The sequence below is a fragment of the Torulaspora globosa genome, chromosome 8 (assembly GCF_014133895.1).
Source record: "Torulaspora globosa chromosome 8, complete sequence".
Classification (NCBI taxonomy): domain Eukaryota; kingdom Fungi; phylum Ascomycota; class Saccharomycetes; order Saccharomycetales; family Saccharomycetaceae; genus Torulaspora; species Torulaspora globosa.
In genome coordinates this window covers 903-25,426 of record NC_050734.1, presented here as the reverse complement: position 1 = coordinate 25,426, position 24,524 = coordinate 903, and the positions used below count along the sequence as shown (strand labels likewise).

The 24,524-nt window shown below is 44.8% G+C and overlaps 8 protein-coding genes across 8 annotated transcripts; 4 read left to right on the top strand and 4 right to left on the bottom strand.

Annotated features, from left to right (window-relative positions):
- Nucleotides 1–1,450: 1,450 nt before the first annotated feature.
- HG536_0H00170 (uncharacterized protein) lies at nucleotides 1,451–3,052 on the top strand (the record flags this gene model as incomplete). Its single annotated transcript, XM_037285421.1, has 1 exon — nucleotides 1,451–3,052. The coding sequence occupies one exon, from the start codon at nucleotides 1,451–1,453 to the stop codon at nucleotides 3,050–3,052; it is 1,602 nt and encodes a 533-aa protein (XP_037141317.1).
- A 320-nt stretch (nucleotides 3,053–3,372) lies between these two features.
- HG536_0H00160 (alpha-mannosyltransferase) lies at nucleotides 3,373–5,097 on the bottom strand (the record flags this gene model as incomplete). The annotated part of the gene is made up of 1 exon (XM_037285420.1): nucleotides 3,373–5,097. The coding sequence occupies one exon, from the start codon at nucleotides 5,095–5,097 to the stop codon at nucleotides 3,373–3,375; it is 1,725 nt and encodes a 574-aa protein (XP_037141316.1).
- Nucleotides 5,098–6,767: 1,670 nt separating this feature from the next.
- On the bottom strand, nucleotides 6,768–8,669 carry HG536_0H00150 (uncharacterized protein; the record flags this gene model as incomplete). The annotated part of the gene is made up of 1 exon (XM_037285419.1): nucleotides 6,768–8,669. One exon carries the CDS (start codon nucleotides 8,667–8,669, stop codon nucleotides 6,768–6,770), a length of 1,902 nt encoding a protein of 633 aa, XP_037141315.1.
- Nucleotides 8,670–11,474: 2,805 nt separating this feature from the next.
- HG536_0H00140 (aquaporin family protein) lies at nucleotides 11,475–12,398 on the bottom strand (the record flags this gene model as incomplete). The annotated part of the gene is made up of 1 exon (XM_037285418.1): nucleotides 11,475–12,398. One exon carries the CDS (start codon nucleotides 12,396–12,398, stop codon nucleotides 11,475–11,477), a length of 924 nt encoding a protein of 307 aa, XP_037141314.1.
- Nucleotides 12,399–15,058: 2,660 nt separating this feature from the next.
- On the top strand, nucleotides 15,059–16,747 carry HG536_0H00130 (ABC-F family ATP-binding cassette domain-containing protein; the record flags this gene model as incomplete). The annotated part of the gene is made up of 1 exon (XM_037285417.1): nucleotides 15,059–16,747. One exon carries the CDS (start codon nucleotides 15,059–15,061, stop codon nucleotides 16,745–16,747), a length of 1,689 nt encoding a protein of 562 aa, XP_037141313.1.
- Nucleotides 16,748–17,198: 451 nt separating this feature from the next.
- On the bottom strand, nucleotides 17,199–17,663 carry HG536_0H00120 (uncharacterized protein; the record flags this gene model as incomplete). Its single annotated transcript, XM_037285416.1, has 1 exon — nucleotides 17,199–17,663. One exon carries the CDS (start codon nucleotides 17,661–17,663, stop codon nucleotides 17,199–17,201), a length of 465 nt encoding a protein of 154 aa, XP_037141312.1.
- Nucleotides 17,664–18,935: 1,272 nt separating this feature from the next.
- On the top strand, nucleotides 18,936–19,628 carry HG536_0H00110 (uncharacterized protein; the record flags this gene model as incomplete). Its single annotated transcript, XM_037285415.1, has 1 exon — nucleotides 18,936–19,628. One exon carries the CDS (start codon nucleotides 18,936–18,938, stop codon nucleotides 19,626–19,628), a length of 693 nt encoding a protein of 230 aa, XP_037141311.1.
- Nucleotides 19,629–20,547: 919 nt separating this feature from the next.
- HG536_0H00100 (uncharacterized protein) lies at nucleotides 20,548–21,219 on the top strand (the record flags this gene model as incomplete). Its single annotated transcript, XM_037285414.1, has 1 exon — nucleotides 20,548–21,219. One exon carries the CDS (start codon nucleotides 20,548–20,550, stop codon nucleotides 21,217–21,219), a length of 672 nt encoding a protein of 223 aa, XP_037141310.1.
- Between the last annotated feature and the right edge of the window lie 3,305 nt (nucleotides 21,220–24,524).

The following is a 24,524-nucleotide window of genomic DNA, read 5'->3' as shown; positions in this document are numbered from 1 at the left end:
AATTGTCAAGTCTAACACGTAGCCAACCTGAGCCTTGCAATACATCTTAGTTACTGATTCTAAGGCCTTGGCATTTCCGGTTCAACTGCATTCGCCTGTCACCAGCATTGTGCCTCAACGACGCGATCAAACTTTATCCATAGATGCTGGCAACATCTTACATGCTTTGGTGTATTAGCAGAATATCCTTTGCTTTCTACGATTTTGACGTCAAACCCTAATGGTCTGCTGGGTGTGCGGAGCCAGAGAAACTTGCACACAACATAACAGTGCTGACATGTTGCATCTTTTCGATTTCGATAATAACAAGATCTCAAGCAGTTTTATTGCGAATGAGCGAATCGGAACCAGGAATTCGTTTCCGAGCCTTTTTAAAGTGCTTCTCCGTTTGGTCAATATGTCTTCGAATACTTGCCGAGCGTTCTTTCAAAAAGCTGAAGTTGCAAGGAGTGCTGGTGATAACAGCGTTAATATAATGAAGATAAATCTCGGTAAGCAAAACAAGAGGCAACAAGTGACGGCCTCCCAAAAAAGAATGCGATGGTTTAGACTGACTCGGATAGCGGTTGGAGAATATCTCAGCTGATCAATGTATCCCTAAAAGAACATCTACATGGAATGAGATATTTATTGACCTTTGATAACTCTATAATTGACCATTGAATGATACTGACGCAATCAAATACCACCCGCATGAGAGCGACTCAAGCGAAGCAGCAGAGTTTAATTATTCAAACATAACAACCTAACATCACTTTATTAGCGGGAACTAGTTAAGTTTCCTCAATGCAAATCTGAAACTTGCTTAGTTCCATTAAGTCCTCGTGGCTGTGAGCTAATCGCTTCATCGATAACGACATATTACGATAATGCAAAAATCTTGAAGTATGGGGCAGTAATAAGCTAAAGTCGAGGCGTTGTGAACGAACGATGGTTGCTCTCAGAGGCTTTAAATCAGAAGCATTTCCGGCTAATACCTTATCAGGCTCCAAGCACAAATATCAGCCGTTGACATCGGAGCGAATAACTCAAATTATGCAACGCAAGAAACTTTATCTGCCACTAAAAATAAGGCAGAACATACCATCCAGGAATGAAATTTAAAGCTAATCTAGGGCCTTGGAGCTGCAGGAGATCGTTGCAACGAAGACGGAAATCGATCGACGAGTTACGAGTTTGTTCAAGTGCTATCTTATCTGAGCTTTCCTATCTTTCAGGGCCTGGCGTTCGTTCGCGATGTCTCTGCTAGCGACGCTGTCGCTTTTTCTGAAGCTTGAAGAGAAGCACAAATGAACTTCCTACTAACGATTACTGAGATCATTGAAAGCAAATCTGCCCTAACTCCCATCTAGACGATACGCTTATCATGAGCTTAAGGAACGCCAGCTAGTTCAATTGGATATAAAAAGATCCCAAAACCTGCACAGAGGAAGCTCGGCAGTATTTGCCCATGAAGATAGCAAGCATGATGAAAGAAACGATTCTGGGCGAAAATAGTTCCGATACAAAGGAGAAAAACTTTATTACCATTGGCCCTCCTGTGGATGAAGACGAAGGCTCCCTCGAAGAGATCACTTCGTTTGCAGGCGTCGATAAAAAGCACGCGGTCGGTGCCGAATTCATTAATGAACTGTTTGATACTGATTTTGATGCAGACTTGGACTATGCAAAACTTAGACGTAAAATTGATACCTGGCTTCTACCAGTGCTTTGCGTCACTTACATGTTGCAGTTTTTAGACAAACTGTCGCTGAATTACGCATCGGCCTACAATCTAAAGGAAGATTTGCATCTTAAAGGAAATGAATATGGTGATATAGCAGCGATTTTCAATGCGGGTTACATGGTCGGTACTATCCCAGGCAATTGGCTCATTCAGAGGGTGCCTGTCGCTAAGTTTACTGGATGCACACTGCTTGTGTGGTCTATCCTACTTGTTGCTCACATTGGCGCAAGAAACTACTCGGACATGATGGCACTGAGATTTTTACTGGGAATTATGGAGGCTACAATTTCTCCATCAAACATGATGATGTGCGGGATGTTTTACAACAAGCAAGAACAACCATTCAGAATGTGTACGTTTCTTTCCATGAACGGCATAGCAACCATGGTTGGTGCGTTGCTTTCGTATGGTTTGGGACACTGCACGAATAGCAGTCTAGCGCCATGGAAACTGATCTTTCTTGTCATTGGACTCATCAATTTCGCCTGGGCTTTAATATTTTTGTATTTGGCACCAGATTCCCCAACTAACGCTAGGTTTTTATCACACGAGGAGAAGTTAAAAGTCATCAATAGAGTCTCCAAAAATCAAATGGGTATCAAAGACACTAAGTTCAAATTCTCACAGGCTTTGGAAGCCCAAAAGGACTTAAACTGTTGGATTTTGGCGCTCATCGGTCTAGGTTGTGGCGTCATTAACGGAGGCACATCCAATTTCATTTCGTCTTTGATCAAAGGCTTCGGATTTTCAGGCTTGAACGCAACAGTTCTGCAACTGCCGACCGGTGCAATCGAGTTTGTTTGTGTCTTTACGGCCGGTATGTTGGCCATCACAAGTAAGAAAAACATTAGAACGATTCTTCTATTCATGCTGTGCACACCCACTTTAGCTGGCTTAATTGGAATTCATCTAATCCCACTCGAGCACAAATGGGCCTTGGTTGGATGCTGTTGGCTTTTGTACATCATTGGCGGCCCAATCATCATGTGTTGGATTTTGATTAACGCAACAGTAGCTGGCTCTTCCAAAATTACAACCGTGAAAATATCATGGTTCCTGTGCTATACTGCAGGCAATATCTGTGGATCTAAAATTATGTACCCTGATGAAGCTCCGAAGTACATTAGCGGTATGAAGGGTTTAATATCTTCCTACGCAGGAATCATGTTTCTCTCGATAGTATACTATGTTATGATGTACTACCGAAACAAGACGAGAGACATGAAGTACGGGAAACTCACCCCAGAAGATGTGAAGGAGGGCGTTATCAATGGCTTCAAAGATCTGACCGATTTTGAGAATGCCTACTTCAGATATTCATATTAAATAGCTTTTATTAAAGTTTCAGGTCGTTTATTTACATACCATTTGTACCTTAGGTTTATCGTTATCGGCTATTGATATATCTTAGTAATGTTGGACTCTCAAAATCAAAATGCTAACCTTGAAATTTTGAGGCCTCTAGATTAAATTTTGACTTCAAACTTGTCATCATATAACATTTTGTACTCTGATAATAAATTAGTTGGAAATAAAAATATCAAATAACAGCGGTCCATTTGCTCCGGTGAGGACAAGAAGCTCGAATTCGTACGTCACAAATTACCCGATATGCCTACTGCGTCCGTAAATCATGCTGCGCATATCTATATGACAGAGCTTGGACCTTCAGTGCTATGAATAACTGAATTCCAGACGCGGACAATCTCCCTATAAGCGTTCTTCTGAGTCTCGTTAAATTTTATAACTTCTCCAAACTCTCCTTCCCTGTACAAAGTGCAGTACGTAAACATCGCACACTCCCCTGTCATTATCCATGGCTTGATCTCCGCGTCAGGGATAATAGCGGCCTCTAGCTGTACTGGGGATTGATAGTACTCTCGTACTGCTTCCTCACTATCAAACATAGACGAAATTCGCCTATTATCTCTATAATCGGAGGTCCAGGAGTCTTTTTTACATGTTCTCAGTCCGCCATTGACCCATAGAAGGCTTCCGTCGACATCAGTATGCGAGAGTTGAACCGAACAGAGCTGATAAAACTCACCCTTCTCGTCAGAGACCACCCTTCCAAGCTTTCCAACGTTAGAAGCCTCTTTCGGATGAAGGGTAAAAGACTGTTTTTGAAGAGCTTGAGCTATCCAAAACCATTCTTTATCACCATGGAAGTAGCCACTAACGGATGAAAACTGTAAAGCTATGGAAGCCAGAAGGTTGGTCAAATGTTGTGTCTTATCGATAAGGACCAATCCGCTTTCCATGTGATGTTTCTGGCCCTTAACTATCATATTGTAGACTGTCTCGGCGGCAATATCATCGTTAAATGAAGCTTTTAACTTATCTTTCATGCTCTCAGTTGATTCATTTTCTATTGGTGTAATATCGGTGAGGTTGAGGAATATCCTTTTTAGCGTGTCCAACTGTTCTTTATCCAAGAGATCTGAATTTACTTTCCTGTCTTTGAAGAAAACTGCACCCGTTGTTTTGAATTGATGGAAGTTGTAGTATAAATCCAGTGAAGTGAATGGTATGGTATCTGCGTCCAGCAAGACAGGATTTTGGAACGTCGAAAAGACTACAGCCAGCCACTTATTACTGAAGCTTTTAAAACGCTTAGCATACACTGGATTCAACATGCTTGAAACGTCTAAAAACCACAGATCTTGTGCTGGAAAATGAGATGAAGCCTCTTCTGTGGAAATTTGGAAAATTTGCCTCTGCTCGTCCACTGAAAGATCGCCCCTATGCACAATTTCGATGGGCAGTCTGTTGCCCAGATGTCTTAACACTTTCACTAATCTGGCACAGTCTTCAACCTGCCCAGCTCCCGCACTGATGACAATGCCTCTTGATGCCGGCTGCATAATATTCCTGTGCCAATTCCCCCAGAATGATAGTCTTTGATCGTACTTTATCTTCGAGAAACCAAGGAACTTATTCTCATCCTCAGAGAACCTAGGCATGAAGCCCTGAACTGACTGACCATCCCACCTCGAATACACTGGCCAAAATTTCTTCTCGTCCGCGTAGAGTAAGTCTAGGTTCAAATAAGGGAATAGGCCCTTTTGAACTATCTTCAAACGATCATAATCCAAGGCAGGATTAAACATGACACATTTCTCGTAATCCCGTAGATCTAGCAGAGTCTCAATAACATCGTCGCCAATCCTACCATTAGGCTCAGGAATTGTCGGCCACTTAACAGGACGCTCTTCCAATCTTTCCAAAGATTGCAAGCAGAAATGGTTCACACCGTTTGTCAATCGATCTTTGAACAGTGCTCGCTGCAGCAGCACCCAGTATAGGCACACCACTATGAAGATTCCACCAAGGATATTCTTTTTCCTTCGGGGAATATGGACAAAGACCATGCTGGGAGCATATGTAGCTAGTAAACTTGCCAGAACTGCTAGGTCTGCTTTTCTCGCCAGTTTTACTAGAACTACTGGGGCAACGTTTCTTGGCGAACAGAGCACATCAGCGAACAAGCTGATCCTAATGGAAACGACGACGAGGTCATTGCCATTGAGATGTTACTGATGATTTCTCAATAAGGATAATGACCGTTCAAGAGATGATTGTGCTTTGCCACTTTTCGAATGTGTTGTCATGAACAAAGAGCCAGAAGCCAGCAGCAAAGTGATGATGCAGATGGTCGGATTATTGTTTCCACTATACCAGTGAGTTCTTGCATTCAAGATGATTTATTTAGCTTTTAAATCTCAGAGCTATATTAGAACAAAAAACAAGCAGTAAAGAGTTGCAAGCCACAAGTGGCGTGGCGATCTAATCGCCAGTCTTTCCCATTAAATTGAGACTAATTTGTTGCCGAGATATAAAAGATTGCTGCTCTGTGATGAACGTACGCTGTGGCTTATATTAACTTTACCGTACCCGATTCGACCTACTGCCTGGTCCTTTGCAGGTCAGAACTTTCCCATTAAAACGTTGACGAACTGTTTTAGCCCGCCGTTTCCTGTGGCCACATGCTGAGAAAGAGCTTAATATATTCGGCCTGCTGGACCTTACGCTTACGTCGGCGGAAGCGCTTGCTCAGCTGAGCTAGCCATGACTGCCTGTCGGGCGAGACACCAGAAATATGCTTCCTGAAAGACTCATGGATTTGACGCGGCCTCTGGTAAAAAACCACTAAATGATGGATCCAGTTGTCCAGCATCTTTTGCTTCGTCGAGCTCAAAGAAAGTATTCTTATTCACCACAGCATTCGGAGGAGAGGTCCCATGTAGCTGTGCGTTGTAGAATGGCTCGTACAGGATTTCTCACTACGTTGACATACATGCAGCTAATGATAGTCTGCGCTGTGATGTTAAAAGGCATGTTCGTTGGTCAAATTGTGTTGCATATGGAGACAGAAATCCGGAGACTCAAAGAAGGACAAGATTAATCTGAAAGAACAGGACCGACACAAGTTAAAGACTACCAACAAAGAGCACAAACGGTTTTATGGCTCATGAGCAGACATATTCCAACTTGAGCGCCTGCTGCTTTTTACTAAGTCGGTTTCATTGCGTTAGGACGCTGCTATAGCTTTAATGTTCTAGCATCTTTTTTAATCGGTACAATTACCTTCAGCGCGAGCGCCAGAGCCAAGATGGAGCATCACAGATCATTTCGAATTGGAAGCCTCTCAAGAATTCTCTGTAAGAATTCTTCTTGGCCCATTGATGGACATTGGCCGGTTATGTGTTATCTTATACCACTTTAATCTGAGGCTCCTTTATTCTCAATGGCGCGAGTACCGGTATCTGTTGAACTTATCTACGTTCTATCTCCAGTTCTCGGGAGGACGAGGTCTCGTCTGCGAATATCTCATATGACTTATTCTTATTGTTCTCGATTATAGATCACTAAGAATTAATCGCATCGGATACAAAGCAAAGAACCCAGAAGATGACAAAAGCGAGTGTCAGGAATGATATCTGTCATCATCTTTCTTTATCGTTTGGAAAAGGGAAAATTTGATTATCTTCAATGGCCTCTTATTAATGCTTGAAATTTTTAAAAATGAACTAGCTATGAACTATCTCGGCAGATTTCCGCTTTCTTCATGCCTGCGACGTTTAATTTTGCTTATAATATCATGTCTTTTCTCATCTTCTTCTACTGTCCTTGCATCGACGTTCTCCAGGGCTACTGTACTTTCTAATTTATGGTTTCTCAAAAAAAGAGCCGCCAGGAAAAGAGGCACGCAGAAGCAGAGCCCAACGATACATAGAATTTTTTGAGTGTATGCGTAGGCCGTAACAAGACCTCGCCGAGGCTCAGTTCCATAGGCATTGGTTAGGATGAAGAGATTAGGCGAGTTGTAGGCAGCGTCAGCGTCGGTATGATTCAGCGTCTTGTAAACCTCCCTTGATAAGACATTCGTCCAAATAGCACCGGTCACAGCAGAGCCAACAGCGGAACCTAGGGAGTATACTGAGAGGTATAGAGCTGTTGCAACGGCCATTTTGGCATGCGTTTTGACAGCCGCTTGCACAGAGGCTTGAGTTGTATACGTGAAAAATCCAGCACCTAGACCCATTATACCTAGCGAAACGCTTATCCCTGGCATAGAAAGCTTTTTGCCAAAAAAATGAACCAATAGACCGAAAGCCAAAAACCAGCAGCTGATCCCAAAAATAATGAAGGGTTTTGTCCGCCTTGCTTTGACGATGACGAAGCCCAGAAGCGTACCGGAGATAATGCAAACAAATGAATATAGAGAAGTTATTCTGGTTGCGGATAAGACCGACTGGTCGAGAGCAATCAGGAAGACGGTAAACATGTAATCCCCAAAGAGATGCCAATTAAAGTTGATGTAAAATGCAATCATTAGAGCCGCTATTATTCCACGGTCACCAATAATCTCCCAAGTCAACAGGGGATGCTTAGCAACTTTTGCTTCCCAAGCCAAAAATGCCGGCAAAGCTGCTACCCAACCCAGAACCTCTGGAACGATTATATGCACTTCTTTCCAATGGCTGGATGTTCCCCCACCAAGTAATAATGGAATTAGAATACAGCCGAAGAACACACACAGCAAGATGAATCCTATGAAATCCAATCTCCAAAAAAAGATATCGACCAGATACTCACGCAACGTCAACTGCTTATACATTTTGAATTCATTCTGCACTTTTCCTTGTGCATTTTTGTAGGCCAGATATCTCATATGCAAGAGGCAAAAGCCAAGCGGAACGCATGCACAGGGAATGATAAAAGCAAACATCCCGATGCCCCACGACCAGCGCTGACCAATAGCTTGAGTGATATACCCGGAGATCCAGATGTTGATCACAAACGGCCATGCTGGAACGAACGACGCAACCAGTCTCCAGTTCAAGTCGGAGAAGTCCATGGCGATAAGCTGTAAAGTGAGCTGAACCCCAACAAATCCAAGCTGATATAGGCAAGTACCTGCACCGAACATCGAGATATTACTCGCCTTGCACTGAACTAGCGTTCCCACAATATACAGTAAAATAGACATGTTTAGTACCGTAGTCCTACCAAATATGTCCGCAGACCTCGCGATGCCGAGCTGACCGGCAGTACACAGCACAGTCTTCACGCATTTTACCACTTTCAGCGAAGACTTATTCTTCCATTCGGAAGTCGCTTGGTATTGGTACGTAAAGCGCACCAAACCATCGAGGCTGTAAGTATATGCTACCAGAAAAATCGAGAAAAACAGCATCATCTTGTAGAGCGGCCGACTGTACTCCCGTTTGTATATTTCAATGTTAACCGTGCCCGACCCTTTGATGTATTTTTTCCCACTTCCAATGGAGGCGCTCTCATAAGCATATGCATCAGATTCGATCGAGCTTGGAGCTCCGCTGTGGTCTATAAAGTTTCTAGGTTCTAGGTCTTCATCGTACTTTTTTTTGCTGCGTTCTGAACTTCCTGGCTCCACACTACAATGATCGCCTGATAACATAGCTAGCCATCTTGAGAGAAGGAGAAAGTTATTTTGTTTCTGCAGTTCTTTCTCTTAAATATCGATCTGTCCCGGTATTTCATGCGTCACATTTCTAAGCTCTGGAATCTGCTAAGGGGATTAGCCGTCGCTCAGATCTTCTTGCATTGGGCCATGGTCAGTTTCGATCTCTCTTAACTAGCAAAAGCAGGATACGTTCTAAGCAAAAACATTGTGCCTGCCGGAAAAATGTGCTCGGACTATAATGCGGGTCCGTACGACATCTTCTCTGCCCCTCTGGAAAAACTTACTTTTCGCACATAAGATTGCTTTCGGAGAAACTCCAGATTCGAACATAGGACCCTACAGCCGTCGATAGCGTCATACTGATTGAATTGGCACCTACAACTACTTAGCGCAGTCCGAACGCTAAGCAATGGAAAAGAATACAGATTGAGTCTTTGCGACGTAGTCATTTTAATGGACTGGAATGACGAATTGAAGCAGTTAGGAATCTAGACATAGACAGTCATTCGGGCGCCACATATAAAAGATAAAAACTCCTTGTGTGTCATAGTCAGGTCCCAAAGAAAAAAAAAACCGTTGATGTTTTGGAACTTTTACTTTCTCGGCTTTTTAATGCTAGCTACTCCTGTTCTTGGTTCGTGCTCTTCTCCTCGTTTGGGAAATGATAATGTGCAGTGTAATACAGGAAATTTCAATGGTTGTGTCTCGGCAAAGACGCTGGAGTTGAGCTCATTTTGTAACGGTGACCCTGCATTAGAGTCTTCCTGCCTGCAGCAAGCGACTTTGAGAGCTAATAAGGAATGTGCCTCGTTCTGCATGGATATTACCGACTGTACAAGTTGCATGAAGTCAATAGAAATGCTCGGTTTGAGCCAGAAAGCCTGTGAAACTGGAGATATGAACTACTGCAATTGTTGATTCACCTTTGGATCCTCTACATTTCTAAACGCCTCAATGTTTCATACCACTTAGCTTAGCAACCTCTACGTGGGCTTGTGAACTATAATATCAAAGCATGTTAAGTTCAGCTATGGATGTGACCAAGAATTGTTCGCAAATCACCCTGGGAATGGTTAAAAAGAACTGCCTTTGTTATGAAGGGGTTCGTTCTGTCGAGCATGCGTAATGGAAGTAGATCCACTAATTTCCATCTCCATGCGAAATAAAGTAAATCGAACGGACTATTGGTAGAACGGCGTTGAAAATTATTGCTTCGCTTGAGATAGATACTAATTCTGTAACCGAAGAAAGCATGGATTTGACGGATTGTTTCGACCCTGATGAAAAACTGACTGCCTTTCAAGCCACGAATTCGTAACAGAAAAACTGATCATTTTATGGAAGTTGATTATTGCGTCCTCATGGGGTGCAGATTCCCTGCGTAGTTCCGCTCCAGCTTCTCCAAGCGTAATATAGGGAAGTTATACAAGTACCGCAGACCGATGGAAAACAGATTTTTGCTTTCGTCGAAGGTATTAACAATAATCATTAGTATCTGAGTGTTGGAGCTCGAGAGGGCACTAGTCTTGTAGTGGTAATTTCCCACACTTTGAAGTGAATACAACGGGCGGGCCAGTCATCTGTTTTGAGTTATCACTGAAAAGCCTGTGGAAAAAACTTCCGTTCTTAAAATCAAACTGACCCTTTCTCATAAGTCTCCATAGGTCTTGGAATGCCGCAAGGTGCCCGTAAGTTCATCATTAAAGTCGTCGAGACCCGTCAGTGCTGCCCAGTCTGCCAGCTGCAAATGATTCAGGCTTGAGCAACAAAATCGGAAGGACACGCCATTTCACTCCAACTTCAGTGATCTAGGCATCTGAGATAGTATGCAAATACCGGTGCGCTACAAGTATAGTTCCATAAGATCTTAATTTTCAGCATTGTATAGCTCGAGCATTCGCCAAAGTTATAAACCTGTGCGCCCAAGGAGTAGGGGTTTTAATAAGATGGCGGAAATGAGCTACTAATATGCAGCTCAGTAGTACTGAAGAGTATATAAACAAACTGCATCATGTTTAATTGTGGCCTGCTGTCAATAAAGAAATGTGCTACCGCTTCGAAATGAGCGTGCGGGTTTTTTTCAAGAATAACCTAGAAATTTATCGCAAGACCTATTAGTCGTCAGAACCACTGTTGATACAGCTACGAATAATTGTGATTGCTTTCTAATGTCTAGCTCTTATATATGCGTAAAAATCGATTATCATTGCAGTTTAAAAATGGCAAATATTACGAGTATTCTGACCAGAAGACTATTTTGCGTGTCGACGGAAATATAACATTTGCAAAGTTGCAATCATCATGCTTCTGGCATATTTGTTCTGTGAACTTTGATCATTGGTAATGGTCAGGAATCTTGGCGATTACTAAGATTAATGAACGAAGTTGAGTCTCGATCAGATGATTACAGTGCATCGAAAAACAGATGATGTAATTGCGATTGACTAGACAAAAAAATCTCGAAGTGCCAATATAGGAGCAAGCTTCAAGTGGAAATCATATAGAGCCAACGGTATTTGTATTAATGTTACTCAAGTTATGGCACTTTTACTAGAGTTATCAGTGCTCCCAGAGCCAGCCGTGAGAAAACTACAGAAAGCCACTTAGGAGCAATGATGAATGATGGTTATTAAAAATGAATTAAACTGGGGATCTATTGTCCTATTATGTTGTTTTAATCTAGCGGAAGCTACTTGACCATCATGCCTGGTCAGCTTAGTCGATCTATCCTGAATGCGAAGAGATTAGTAATGGGAATTAAAGGAACGCTTGTCAGAAAGAAACATGCTAAGCAGGGAATTAAGCACTTGGTTCCTCCTCCTTACCCTTTCTCTTTTCACAGGCAACAACATCCTGGTAGTTCAACCAGTTGAGCAATTGCCATAGGAACCAGGCAAGAATGCTACCCAATAGGGGCCCAATCCAATAAATCCAGTGATAGGTGGGGAAGCTTCTAGCGGCCAAGGCTGCACCGAAAGTTCTGGCAGGGTTCACACCTGTACCGGTGTAAGCAGTTAGAGCCAAGTGAGCGATGAAGAGAGAGATACCGATAGGTAAAGCGGCCATGAAACTACCGTCGCGGGACTCGATGGCGGTCATCAAGACAGTGAAACAAAGTATCGTAGTTCCGAACATCTCCAAGAAAAGACCTCTACTTCTGGAGCAACCCAGGCCCAAACTATTGGCAAATAAGACCGGGCCCGGAGTCATGGCGCTTGCCGCACCACCGGCAGCCATACCACCCAGCATCTGCGCAATCCAGTGGACAACACATCTGGTGGGGTTGATAGCCCTAGCAAGGGCCAAACTTAGGGAAACAGCAGGGTTCAACGCACCACCGGAAACAACAGCAAAGCACCAGATCGAAAACATCACCGAAAACCCGAAACCCAGCGCAATCATGATCAACTGACCAGGATGCGAACCGTTAGGAAACTCCTTGAGAAATACGTCATGGTTGGCAACATCAGCAATCACATACGCACACCACAGGAACATGAATGTCCCACAAAACTCGCCAAAGGCTGCAACACAATGACCACGGACAGATTCAGACCCAATACGGAAAACTGGCTGCTTTGGTTGATAAGGGAACAAACGATATGATTTTTTGGAGGGACCTCCAGAGGGCATACCAGGTCTTTCAGCCTCCGTCTCCGTCATACCGTTCTCAGAGCCCTCGCTTGGGGAAATCTTTGGCCTTTGGTTTTCAACTTCAGCCATTTTGGTCAGTCTAGTTCACAAATTACAACTTCAAGTTCTTCAATGAATAAGGGACAAAAGTATTAAGCCTAAAAGCCAATGGCACCGTCCTTTTATGTCTCCCCGAAGCCCAGGCAACGATGAGCCCTAACTACCCTTCCGTCGACTGCTTTCTCGACAGCAGAACGGCACTAATTCTCCGTGTTCCATCATCTAGCCCATCGATCCCTTCAATTTTTTTTTCTGTCCGGACATAACATTCCTTGTCGTTATGCTGAGGTCTTCGAGCTTCAACGGAGGGGAACGCTTCAGCCGGTCAAGGCAGGAATTGGCGAGAGAGAACAGGCAGCTAAGCTAAGCTCATCGCTCGAGTTAGTCAACTCAGTAAGCCTCGCAATGAGGTGAAACAGTGAAACAAACGAAGATGTCTCTGATGAGATGGCAGGCTGAGAAGAACCGCTACAACGATGTCGGCAACGTGCCGCGATGCCCTTCTTTACGTCGGTACAGACAGGGAGCCCAGTGAGGCTAAGAGATAGAATTACGCAGGTTGGGTTCTGTGCATATTGTGTCGGTCCGGAAACCAGGGAACTTCGACAGCCGAAAGCGGTCGTTTAGGAAAGGCGCCGAGGGGCTTTCCCAAACCTGTTATTTTGTATCCTACAGAGCTGGCGAAAGGGGCGCAGCTATCCGAAGAAATGCCGCGAGGCTTTTATTTTTGCAGGGAGAAATTTTTCGGAGGAACAGCTGCAGGTCCGCTGAATATGTTTACAATGCGTTTGAGATGATTTACCCAATGCCTTGAAGGGTCGTTGTTATTTTTGGTACCCAAACTTCACTCTCAGGCCTCGAATAAATCGGTATAATTATAGCATTCCGAGCCCGCTAAGGACATGTTGCCTGATGCATGAAAACTGCAGGTTGTTATGCATTTCGTCATGATCCCCACTGCTTCATGTTTTGTGCTTATTGCCATACCTGTACCGAAATCGTAGCCTTCTAGGTTGGCTAGCAATAGGCGAAGAAAGAGAATGTTAGACCAATAAAGACAGATTGAAGATGTCACATGAACTACCAGTGAACTGTGAAGGTGACAGCTCTATCGTGGAGAGAGGGATCTCAATCCTGTGAAGGGGTTGCACAGGGAGCCAAAAAACGTCGATAAGGTCATGAGAACTTTTCTTGGCGACAAAGTGTTTATAATGGGGATAATCTGGCGTAAGCTGCGTTCCTTTTGCGCTAAAGCGCTGCTGTTATAGGACCTCAGGTGCAAATTCGTATGCGCCTTAGAATGCATGAGAGGAGTTCAGAAGATTGCCCATAGAGTGACTTTCCCAAATACCAGGCTTAAGCTGACGTTGGGCTGAATATAGGCACCTGATTTAGGGTCCATCAATGCCACAGCTTTTGCTAGTTAGCAGCAGAAACCGCACACAGCAGAGCTCTTGAGGAATTGATGTGTGATTTGGCCTCGCTTTCGCGACCAACATCCGAGTTGGGTAAATTTCAAAATTGTCTTCCTTTCTTCGAAACAATGACGTAGGGTTAGATCTTCAGTGGGACGAGAGATATTCTCTGATTCGCACAGCAAGGATTTGCCAATCGCAGCAACCTCGAACTGTACGAAGCGCCTACCAACCGTGCCTGAAGATGCCAGTATGTCTGAAAGCGCAATACGCCGTTCGATTGGTTGCCGCTACTGAAGGCGGACTTTGCAGACTATATCATTTGTGAACTCGCGGTTTTCTCTGCATCCTGAGCCATGAGCTGGTCAAAAGCCAGATTAGCAGTAGTTGAGAGCGAGGACAATAAGCCAATCATCAACTCATCTCATGTGCAACGGACACTCGAAAGGAGTTGCAACCAGAGTTGCTATAAGTGGAAATTCTTGCCAGTGAGGGAATCGAAATTTATCTTTTCCTCTATATTATAGCATAACATGAGCTAACAGCTGAATCTTTCTAGTTTACGGATGCCATTGGAACTTCGATCATGAAGGGCTTTAGATGCAGAATGGAATCCATCTCAGTCATGAATCTTTTTCCTGTATGTATGTCGGTGGCATACTATGGTTTATTCTTGCCGTTAGAGTAAAGATGCATAAATTCCTTAATCTCGGCTTCTTACATTTCTTCTGGAAGATAGGCGTCTTTCCCAAGCCTATGAAGAATTTGCTCGACGGCGCTTGGTGTATGCTATCGATATTAAGAACCGGTGTAAGTCACTAAGATGTTCATGGTTACCTGTCGAAAACTGGCTGTATCGTTTTGAGCTATCATCAGGTGCGTAGTACCTTTTGCTCCCAAACTCGCGTTACGGGCCGCCAACTCATGCTTACAGCAGGCACTATCAAACTGTAGTGGTAGATGGAGCATGATGCCGGCGATCATTTAAGTGCGATCTGCGTATAGCTCCAAAAGCAATGGTCGTTCGACTTGACAAGATCGCAAAGTAGCAGATCTTCAGGTATAAATAGATGAACGGGATGAGATAAGGCGCAGCAACTCCGGTCAAATATGTTACAGTTTGACAGAGTGGAAATACGCTTGAGTGCAACCCAAGCTCCACAACCAGCTACTAAGGCTCGAAAGCCCTAGAGACAAATACAGAGCAAACTTAGAGGGCACAGAAGTAATTTTTTCAGTGTCGATCTAATCAGCGTCTTGAAGCGAGTGAAGTGCATGCCAATAGAGCAGAACCAGGTTGACAACACTAAGGAACAAGTAAAGGAACTTTACAAAAATGGAATCTATTACCGTGAACTAGTTGCTGGTAAAGCACCCGAAATTGTTGTTGAAAATTTGGACCTTTCTTTTGATGGAAAGACTTTATTTACCGACCTTAACTTTACGTTATCATGCGGCGATAAGGTGACAATAGTCGGAGAGAATGGGAGCGGGAAGACAACGTTTCTCAAACTCCTTTCGGGCTTCGAGGAATACCCATACTCAGGGTCTATTGAAATCGAGGGTAGACTTGGTTTTTTGCCTCAGCATTTTGAGGAAGTAGACGGCGATGATTTGGCAATTAACTTGGTTCTCAGATCATTATGTGATTATGAGGTCGACCACTTCCTGGAGTCAGGCTTAGAACCCTTCTCACACGAATGGCTCCAAGAGCTAAGCTCTCTCGGGGGCCACGAGATATTCAAGCAGTCGTCTCTCATTGGACTGGGAGATGAGATATTGAAACGTCCTTTCAAATCTCTCAGTGGCGGTGAAAAAACTAAAAGTCTTCTCTGCGCACTCAGCATCTTGGAGCCCGACTTTATTCTATTGGATGAACCAACAAATCACTTGGACAAGAAGGGGATCGAATGGTTGGAGTCCTTTTTGAAGAGATATACGGGCGGCGTTATCATTGTTACTCACGATCGTAGTCTAATCAACTCAGTGTCAAGCATGATTTCGGAGCTGTCTCCTCACTCTAAGAGGTTTGCGCATTTTAGAGGTGGATATAAAAATTACTTGGAGGAGGAAGATAAAAAGCGCCGGAGATTGATTGAGCAAAGGCGTTTCCAGGATAAGGAGCTCAAGAAACTGAAATCGAAGGTTCAGCAGGCACAATCTAAAGTTAGGGCGCGAATCATCAGGTCAGGCTCCGACAGAGATAAATTGAGCTACGACAATAGGGAGCAAAGGGCTCAGAAGGGGACTACTGGTCTTGTTAACCTACTCACCGAAAAAGCTGAATATCTTAATGAGAGTTTAGTGGAAGTTATCCCCGAAAGGTTGCAACTATCCTTTGACTTTGATGAGCTCCCAGCGTTCAGTTTTCTTTTGGGGATAACCGTGGAAGGCATATCAAAGTCCTATGAGAAGCTCTTATTCAGCAACTTGTCGTTTACGCTGATCAAGGGTGAGAGACTTGTTATCCAAGGACCCAACGGTTGTGGTAAAACCACGCTGAATCAGATTCTTCTGGGTCTTACCGAACCAGACCACGGGACAGTTTCCATTAGTGGAAACGCCGTTGTCGGATACTTGGACCAGGAGCAAGAGAACCTTCCGTTGGACAAGTCACCGCTGAAATTGCTGGAGGAAGATAATTCCATTAATGCATCAAAGCAGACGGCCATTCGTAACTTGCGCGACTTTGGAATTTATAAGTGGCATGACTTGAAGAGCCCACTGAAAGAACTGAGTGTAGGATGCCGCCGTAAAGCCCAGCTTTGCCAAATAATCATGAGGAAGTGCTCTATCCTTGTTTTGGACGAGCCTACAAACCATATTGATTTCCCAAGTTTGGAAGTCATCGAAGATGCTTTGTTGACTTTTCCGGGCATTATCATCGCTACGACCCACGACAGATACTTTACAGAAAAGGTGGCTACAAGAGTTATAGACCTATCTAGCTACAGTTCTGAATAAGCTCAGCCATGCACAGTACAATTACTGATATTCACTGCTATGGAAAACAGAAGGGAAAGTCTGACAGAGTGTTCGCTGTCATGCTTTGAGTGGGACTCGCAAAGAGTGGAATCAAACTTACGTTTTCTTTCTGGCTCTGAGTGTTGTTAAGTGTCCTTGTGCTCGAAAAGTTCTAAACAAGCCGAAGATATCTCATGCTAGGTTTAATGCAAGACGGTGTTGAAATTAGACTTTTCACTTAAATCAAGTACGAGAAAACGTTCACAGAGTTTAAAAGCTGGCCGACGTTTGACAACAAGCTTTTCATGATGTTTCAGAAGACGATTGCCCTTTTTGAAAACTTGGGAGATGAGATTCGGCCTTTCATTGAGCCTCTTAATCCAGTCGTATGTGACACGGTGAAGAGAAGAGCTCCCTTCGAGCATATAGCGCTTGTACCTCTGCTCATATCTCACTCGCCCTTGTGTAAAGATTGGTATAAGTTAGATAGGTCCTCATCACTAGAAGACTCGGCCCAGATTCTGAACAAAGTATCGTTTCCGTCAGCAAGTTTAATCAAATCACGTTTCAGATCATCGGACTCCAAATAGTTGTTGGCCTGTCCATTGTACTTCATAAAGAGATTCAAAAACACAGCATCTCCCCATTTTTGCCCAAATGTTGCCCATTCATACAGCTGAATGGTGCCATTCAGAACTTCCGCATTATCGATAGACGCTATTGAGATATTTGCGGTTGCGCTGAACGGTTGCTCGGAATAATACTCAATCACTCCAAAAGAGTCCTCATAGTTTGTAATGTTACCCGTTAAGATGTTGTGCAGCACATCACCATAAGTGACTCCTTGGCCAGACACGGATAGTGATAATTCAGCTACCACCAAAAACAAAAGACTTAAAACGCCGGCAGAAAACATACTTCTTCGTTACATAAAATGGATGAGATAGTAAATTCAATCTTGGCATTAGTTCGAAGAACAATATTGCCAAGCTTTTATATACTTCCCACGATTCTATTTGCAGCACAGAAAACTCACTAGCCAGATCGCGCAGGTTTTAAAAAAAAAAAACGCCACGTTGCATTGAAGTGCCACGTAACCCCAGCAACCAGGAAATCTCTTTGTTTCACCTTGTAGGCATATGCTAGCCATATTCTTGCATGACGAGAAATGCAATAACCAGCTGCCAAGGAAGCCGATTCAAAGTGTTCGCTCCTAGCTGCGTCGGAGGTAATTTCATCTCATTTTTTCCAATAACCGTGGCCTTAGAGTTACCTCGACATGATGTCTGGTACCGAAGCTGGATGCTTCCTGAGGTGAAGTCTCATTCGTTAATGGATTCCCGTTTGAACTGGCTGAATTCTGATTCTTTTCATTTTTCTTTAGGCGGAAGTAGCTGTTAAGAAGTACTAGCTTCAGGCAGTTATATTTGAAGGAGAAATAGTGCCGTGTATCTACACAGATGCCTTCAGGTGGTTTCTTTCGATCTGAAAAGCGTCAGACTAAACGAGTGACCGCAGCCCAACTGAAAAAGAGAAGTAAATAAAGCAATGTGCGTTTTCAAGATCCCAGTCATAATTAGGCGTTCGCTATTTTGATAATGTGGTTACTATAAACCAAACTCTATAGAGTTAGAAAGGCTCGGCTCTTCCTTCTCAACAGCGGAAACATGTTGTTAAATCACTTTGCTAGCCGCGCTAACCTCGACTCTCCGCGTCGCATATCAGGTACAAAGCTGTGCATGTTGTCTACGGAGGCCAACTACTACAGTGGTTTCCTTACCCTATGATCCGGCAGCTTTTGAGCAGATCAATGAGGAAAACATATCAATGAGTAGACTTTTAACCTTGTCCTCTAACTCTTCTATGCGTGTTTGCATGACTGGAAGGTAGCAGACATCTCTTCTATAAACTGCATATCTCTGGAAAGCGCGGTGCAGTAAGCAATTACGAAGATATTCGCTAGTCACTAATTGGAATGGATTAAACGTAGAAAGGTGAACTGAGGGGAACCTAAGAGGATAAAGAGTTTCAGGATTGCTGGGCGTGCCGAGGACATGAGGCCAAATGTAAACTTTAAAGATCTTTCGAATACCGGAGAGAGACTACGTTGGTCACGGGCTACATAGAAACATCTCTTTCGAACACAATCTGGCCGTCTACAGTTGTATTGGACTTCATTCTCGAGACCATGGACGGCGTGACTTCTGATCATCTGTTCTACTTTATCGTGGTCCTAGGGCAGATGCAGATCAATGTACTCCGTGGCAGTTCCAGGACTATCTGTGACACTATGGATCCTCAGAGCGCAAAGCTGATGGAACACATGTCGGCCGAGCGCACTCGCATAGCACTGCTGACGTACATCTTTCTAGATAGCAACAGCGGCGATCTGATCAACTACTACACGTTCAGCAAGTACCTAACGCGGTTTCCCAAGGGAGAAAGAGAGAGCGTGACGTTTCAGGAATTGCGCCAGGGATTGATTGCCTTGATCAGGGAGTACGTTGATAAATCGGCCGGGGAGGTGCAGCACACATGGCAGTCTTTAACCCACGAAGTCATGGCCAACCATAGCGTCAGGACAGCGTATTCCACGTACGCTGTCGACAACTTTTCGTTATCATCTGTTGCTGGATCAAAGGCGATCCAGCTGCAGGAAGAGGCTTCACGGAGATGGATTGCGTGGTTGCAGCTGGAAAATTGTGCTCCTGCTCAGGAGGAAGTCGCGGCGCCAGCCGCTGAGATGCCGGTTCTGTCTTACGAGCATCCGGTGGAACCGAAGTCGTTTGATGATCTGCCGGTTGCTGGCGAAAACTGTTTGGACCGAAGTTCGAATTCAGGAACTGTTCACAGGCGAACTTGTGCAACGAGGTTTATTTGAGCGAACGGGCGTCCATTGTCGTGCATGCGCCTACAGGTTTCGGTAAGACAGAGGTCTTTCGTCTTCCTCTTGTTGCTTTGGCATCGAAGAAGAGCTGTAAGCATGTGTCTTTTGTGTTTGTGCCATACTTGGTGCTTCTGGAGGGCACTCTGCAGAGACTGAGTGCCGGTAATCTATTGAACGTTGCTCAGGTGAAGCAATTATTGACGTGGGATACGACGGGTTCATCGATGTCTATGTGGGAGTCTATGATGATCTGGCGAATGACCTTGCAGCGAGGATTGTGGGATGGCAGAGCGCCAACAGCAAAAACGTCAAGTTATGCTACCTTGAGATCGATGAGTTCCACAACCTCGAGACAGAGACGTACAGAAGCGCTGAGCTTGATCTGATTAGTAGAGTTCGAATGGACGTTTTCAGAAAGGTAGTATTCCTTAGTGGGACCGCTCCTACAAGAATAGCGGACGTTGCGCTCCGGAAGGTTGGATTCAGAGGCCTGGAAAGGCCGGACTGCCGGCAAACAACGGCGTCGTAAGAAATCTGCGAGCAAGCAGCGTCATGAAAAGTCAGCCGACAAGGATGTACGACCTCGTCACGGAAGTTCCTTTGGGGCATGTGTATAAGGAAGTCAGAACCGTGGCGGATCCCTGCCGGGAAATGTTCAGGTTGCTCAAGGCTCTATTCGCCTGCGAACCGAATGCCAAGGCAATCTTTGTAGTCGACGCCAGGCAGAAGGCGGTGGAGCTGGCAGACGAGTGGGAGCGTGAGTTCCGCGTAGTGTGGGCCCATGGCAAAATTACGACGGAACAGATAATCAAGCGAGCTGAGGAATTCCTTTCGGACGAGAGGTGAGTCGGGGGAGGAGAAGTCTGATCATCCAGCAGTCCCGCTACTTGAAGAAGGACGTGTGGACGAACAGATGGTCGCATTCTACGGTCTCGATGCGCGGGGAGCACCCGCTACGCACGCAGAATTGCTCCTGGCTGACTCTCAAAGACTTGTTACAAGTCACAGGAGAGCGATGGAAAAGCTGGAAAGAGACCAAGAGCTCGCTGCCAGGAAACGGGCGGCAAAAGTGCCCCCATCTCTTGCTCTTGAAAGGAAAAGAATTAAAAGAGATTTCCATGAGCCACATGAATACACCGACATTTTGCTGTACGTAAGTCTGCCGACGGATATGGCGGCAGGCCTCTTTCTCCAAGGAGTCGACATTCACTTTTGTCCATCGGATACCTTCACCAGGAAGGAGGGATGCAAAGATTGTCTTAAGGATTACAATCTATGCGTCAGTGCTGGTGGACAACACAAGTCGTACCGGCGGATAGCATGCGAGGCGCTGGCGCTGCGGCGGATGCTACTGGATGACGAAAGGTATGACAAGCACTTGGAGGAAATGGAACCGTTTCGAACGGACCCTGTTGGATACTTGCACGCTTTTGTCAAGGAACGGGAACAGCTGCAGACGGCGGTGAAGCGGAAGTACCTGTGGTTCTACGAGCTGACAACAGGAGTCTCCCAGATCGTTACGCTGCAGTCAATAAGAGGCGTCGGAAGCTGTAGGCTGTTTAGGGGTTCAGCGGCAGATGTCTAGCGCAGCCACTGCGACTCATGGCGTACACTGAAGGAGCAGCGCCTGAATGTGCTCGAGTACTTCTGGAGCGGGGAAAGGAAGAGGTGCGATGAGATCTGGGACAGAGAAACGAGTATGAGGGGCCGGAGCTTTGTGGAGATAGTGGATGAACAAGGGACATTTGAGCGCATGTGGCAGAAAACTAGTGCGCGGTTCCACGGACCGCAGTACGTTAAACGGCAGTACGTGAGCACCCATCGAAGAAACATGGAGACGCACCAAAGGTTGCGAAAGCACTTGTTTTACAAATTTGACGGCTCGGTAGGCCTACCATCATGGGACATGTACCTCTCAATGGTGCTTGGGATGCTTTACAAGGCGGAACTGAGGTCGTGGATTGCGTATCTTGTGGAGCAGGTTGGAGATGTTCGTTTGATCCCACATTGGATGAAGCTGCAATGGGTAGCAGCGATCTATCAGGGAGGCGAGAGCGAAGTCTGTGGCATCTGCTCCGGCCGGCCGGATCCCTCTCTTGTCACAGGGCCAGACTACCTGTGTAGTCAGAAGTAGTCGTTGTAACAGGTCCAACAGTGCAGAAAGTCCCGAGTCCGGGTAACGGTTCTTACGGCAGTTTATTTTCAAATTTCGTTCAAACTTTCTCAACGTTGGGCTTCTTCAAGGAAACAGACAAATACATGTTAAGTTGAGCAAACAAGTCATTGGGGGAGGAAAGACGAGACCATAAGGCATAAGCTACAGCCTAACTAGTAGCCATAACACACAATCCAGTCATTAGCAAGCTAAAGGCATTGCCGAGCTGATGGATGAGCCGCATGGTACAAAAGCGTCTGTTTTGAGGTTACTTTAAGATCCTCTTTGTCTAACCTGGGTATACCCAGCTGCATTACAACATCTGGTAGCGTTTGCCCTATCAAAGTGAGCTTTGAAAGCTGTACGTCTACGCAGATGCCATAGATGAGGCTGACCAACATAGGTCCGAGAGTTTAGCACCAATCAAGGCGAACCATTAAGGTCGACAGCAATACGATCTGCGAACTGGAGAAGGCGCATAGAGAAAAGAGATTTAGGAGGCAAGGGAGACCTGTTCCAAAGGTCCCTTCCAAAGGCGACTGCAGAAAGCAGAACCGGCCTGAGAAAACCATAATAATCAAAAAAGATACTGTTTGATAAAGGCCATTTTAGTCTTTTCTGAAACAATAGAAGGACATTGGACTCATCTGGACACGGTATTAGAAAGGCTAAGGAAGGAGAATTTGATTGTGAAGAGAAAGAAATGCAAATTCGTTTCAAAACAGATTGATTTTTGGGTTGTAAGATCGGAATCCAGAAAATACAGCCATTACAGAACAAACCTTAGCCTATCCAGGACTATCCACCCCTAAGCTTGTGAAAGAAGCTCAGAGGTGGGGATTATCAGAAGGTTTATTTGGAATTGCTCTCAAGCGCAAGTTACAGGACAAAGCGGATGCAATCCTCTGGAACAGCATAGCATGTTACACATAAGAAGGGGCTAATGCCAAGAACAAACTAGTTGCTGTCGTTGGTTATTTCTCCAAATCACTGGAATGTGTTCAGAACTGCTGGGTATTAGGCATTACCATAACATGCTGCATGCTAAACACTGTACCTTGAGAACGGACCATATTAATCTGGCGTCGCTTCAGAACAAGAATGAGCCAGCCGGGAGACTAGAGAGACATGATCTAGCCACCTACGACTTCACCTAGAATACCAAGACAAGACCATGAAGAACTGGCGGCCTAATGACTGATGTGCAGCCGCTGTGAATGGAATGGAGCATTGAAGCATATGCTTCCACTCTGTATTTAAGGAGATAGAAGTAAGCAAGTTCGAGAGTCCCTTCTATTAACCACCTGTATAGCAACATCTGGTCATTCAGCAATGCGAACATAAAGCCTAAGACTTGTAGTTTGGCAGTCAAAAATTAAGCTTTCTGACTACTATTTGCAACTGATCTGCGCCCTTGCTTCCTAGAAGAACCCGGCATGCCCTTGTGCCAGCATTCTGACAGCGTACAGAGTTGCGGGAAGATCCTACTTCACTTTCATTTAACACAAAAAGCTACCATTGGCAACTCAGCAAGTCAGGCATGCCATGGAACGTCAAGCATAGAGCGCGGTTTGCGTCAATGGTCGAGGAAACATCTTATGCTCTATGCGAGGCCTGGCATTTAACAGCCATCTGCGTCCAACAGGGCCAGAAAATTTTCGATCCAAGACCAAAGTCTGGGTAACAGGGCCAAGGTCCGTAGAAGGGGACATCAGGTTATCCCGCGGATATTCAAATATATCCGCGGAAACGGAAACTCCGAGATCAGATAAGACTACCGTTATCAGCGACTCCCAATCTCCGAGATGAGATAAGAAACCGTAATCAACGAGGAGAGAAACTCCGGTCGGCGGCTAATTTAGGGGAACTTCTCCGCATGACCATGCGTCACCAAGAATGCCTGGGGTTAATAATTCCGGGGAAAATTCCGGAGTTTCTTGGATGTCATCCATCACGTGGGAAGAAGCCAGACTCGGACCAATGGTAAAAGGGAGAAGTCTCGGTACACGTTGATCAGATTCACCAGATAATAGAAGCTGAGGTAAGTGCCGTATCTGGTGATAAAACTACAGATCTAATTTTTAGAGTTTTAAGGATGTGGTGGATATTTTTGGGGGGTTATTTTTGTTTTTTGTTTTGTTTGTTGCGTTGGTTGTTTTGTTTATGGTTTTGGTTTTTTTGGTGGTTGTTTTTGTTTTTTGGGAGTTGTTTTGGTGTGTGTGTTTGTTGTTTGTTGTGGCTTTGGTGTTTGATTGTTGTGGGTTTTTGGGCGGATCTATCTCACAGGAACATATGTGATTCTCCTAGCGTCCCTGAGCAAGTCTGTATATACAACATGGTATGTGGATGAGAGTCTAGGTCACAGGCAAATATATTTTAAGCTGAGCGAATGGGACATTTGAATAACAAAAGATGGCACAAGCGCACTAAGTTCTGAGTCACGTAAAGTGAAAAACATGTAATTCAAGTGCGCCTCATTTGATATAGAGTGCCAAATTTGGTCTGGCAGACACGCAAGTAACAAATGCTTGGGGCCTAATGTGCTGAGGTAAGTGCCGTAGATAGTGAGCAAAACAGTAGAGAAGAGAGGATTGCAGCCGCCATGCAAGCCTTGTTGGCTCTATCTGCTCGTCCGGCTCTGGTAGTGACATTTCGGGCTAATCTCTTCTGATACTTTAGAATCATTGTTAGCCTCAGGTCCACGGTTGGGACCAAATACATATTTGGCAGGCAAA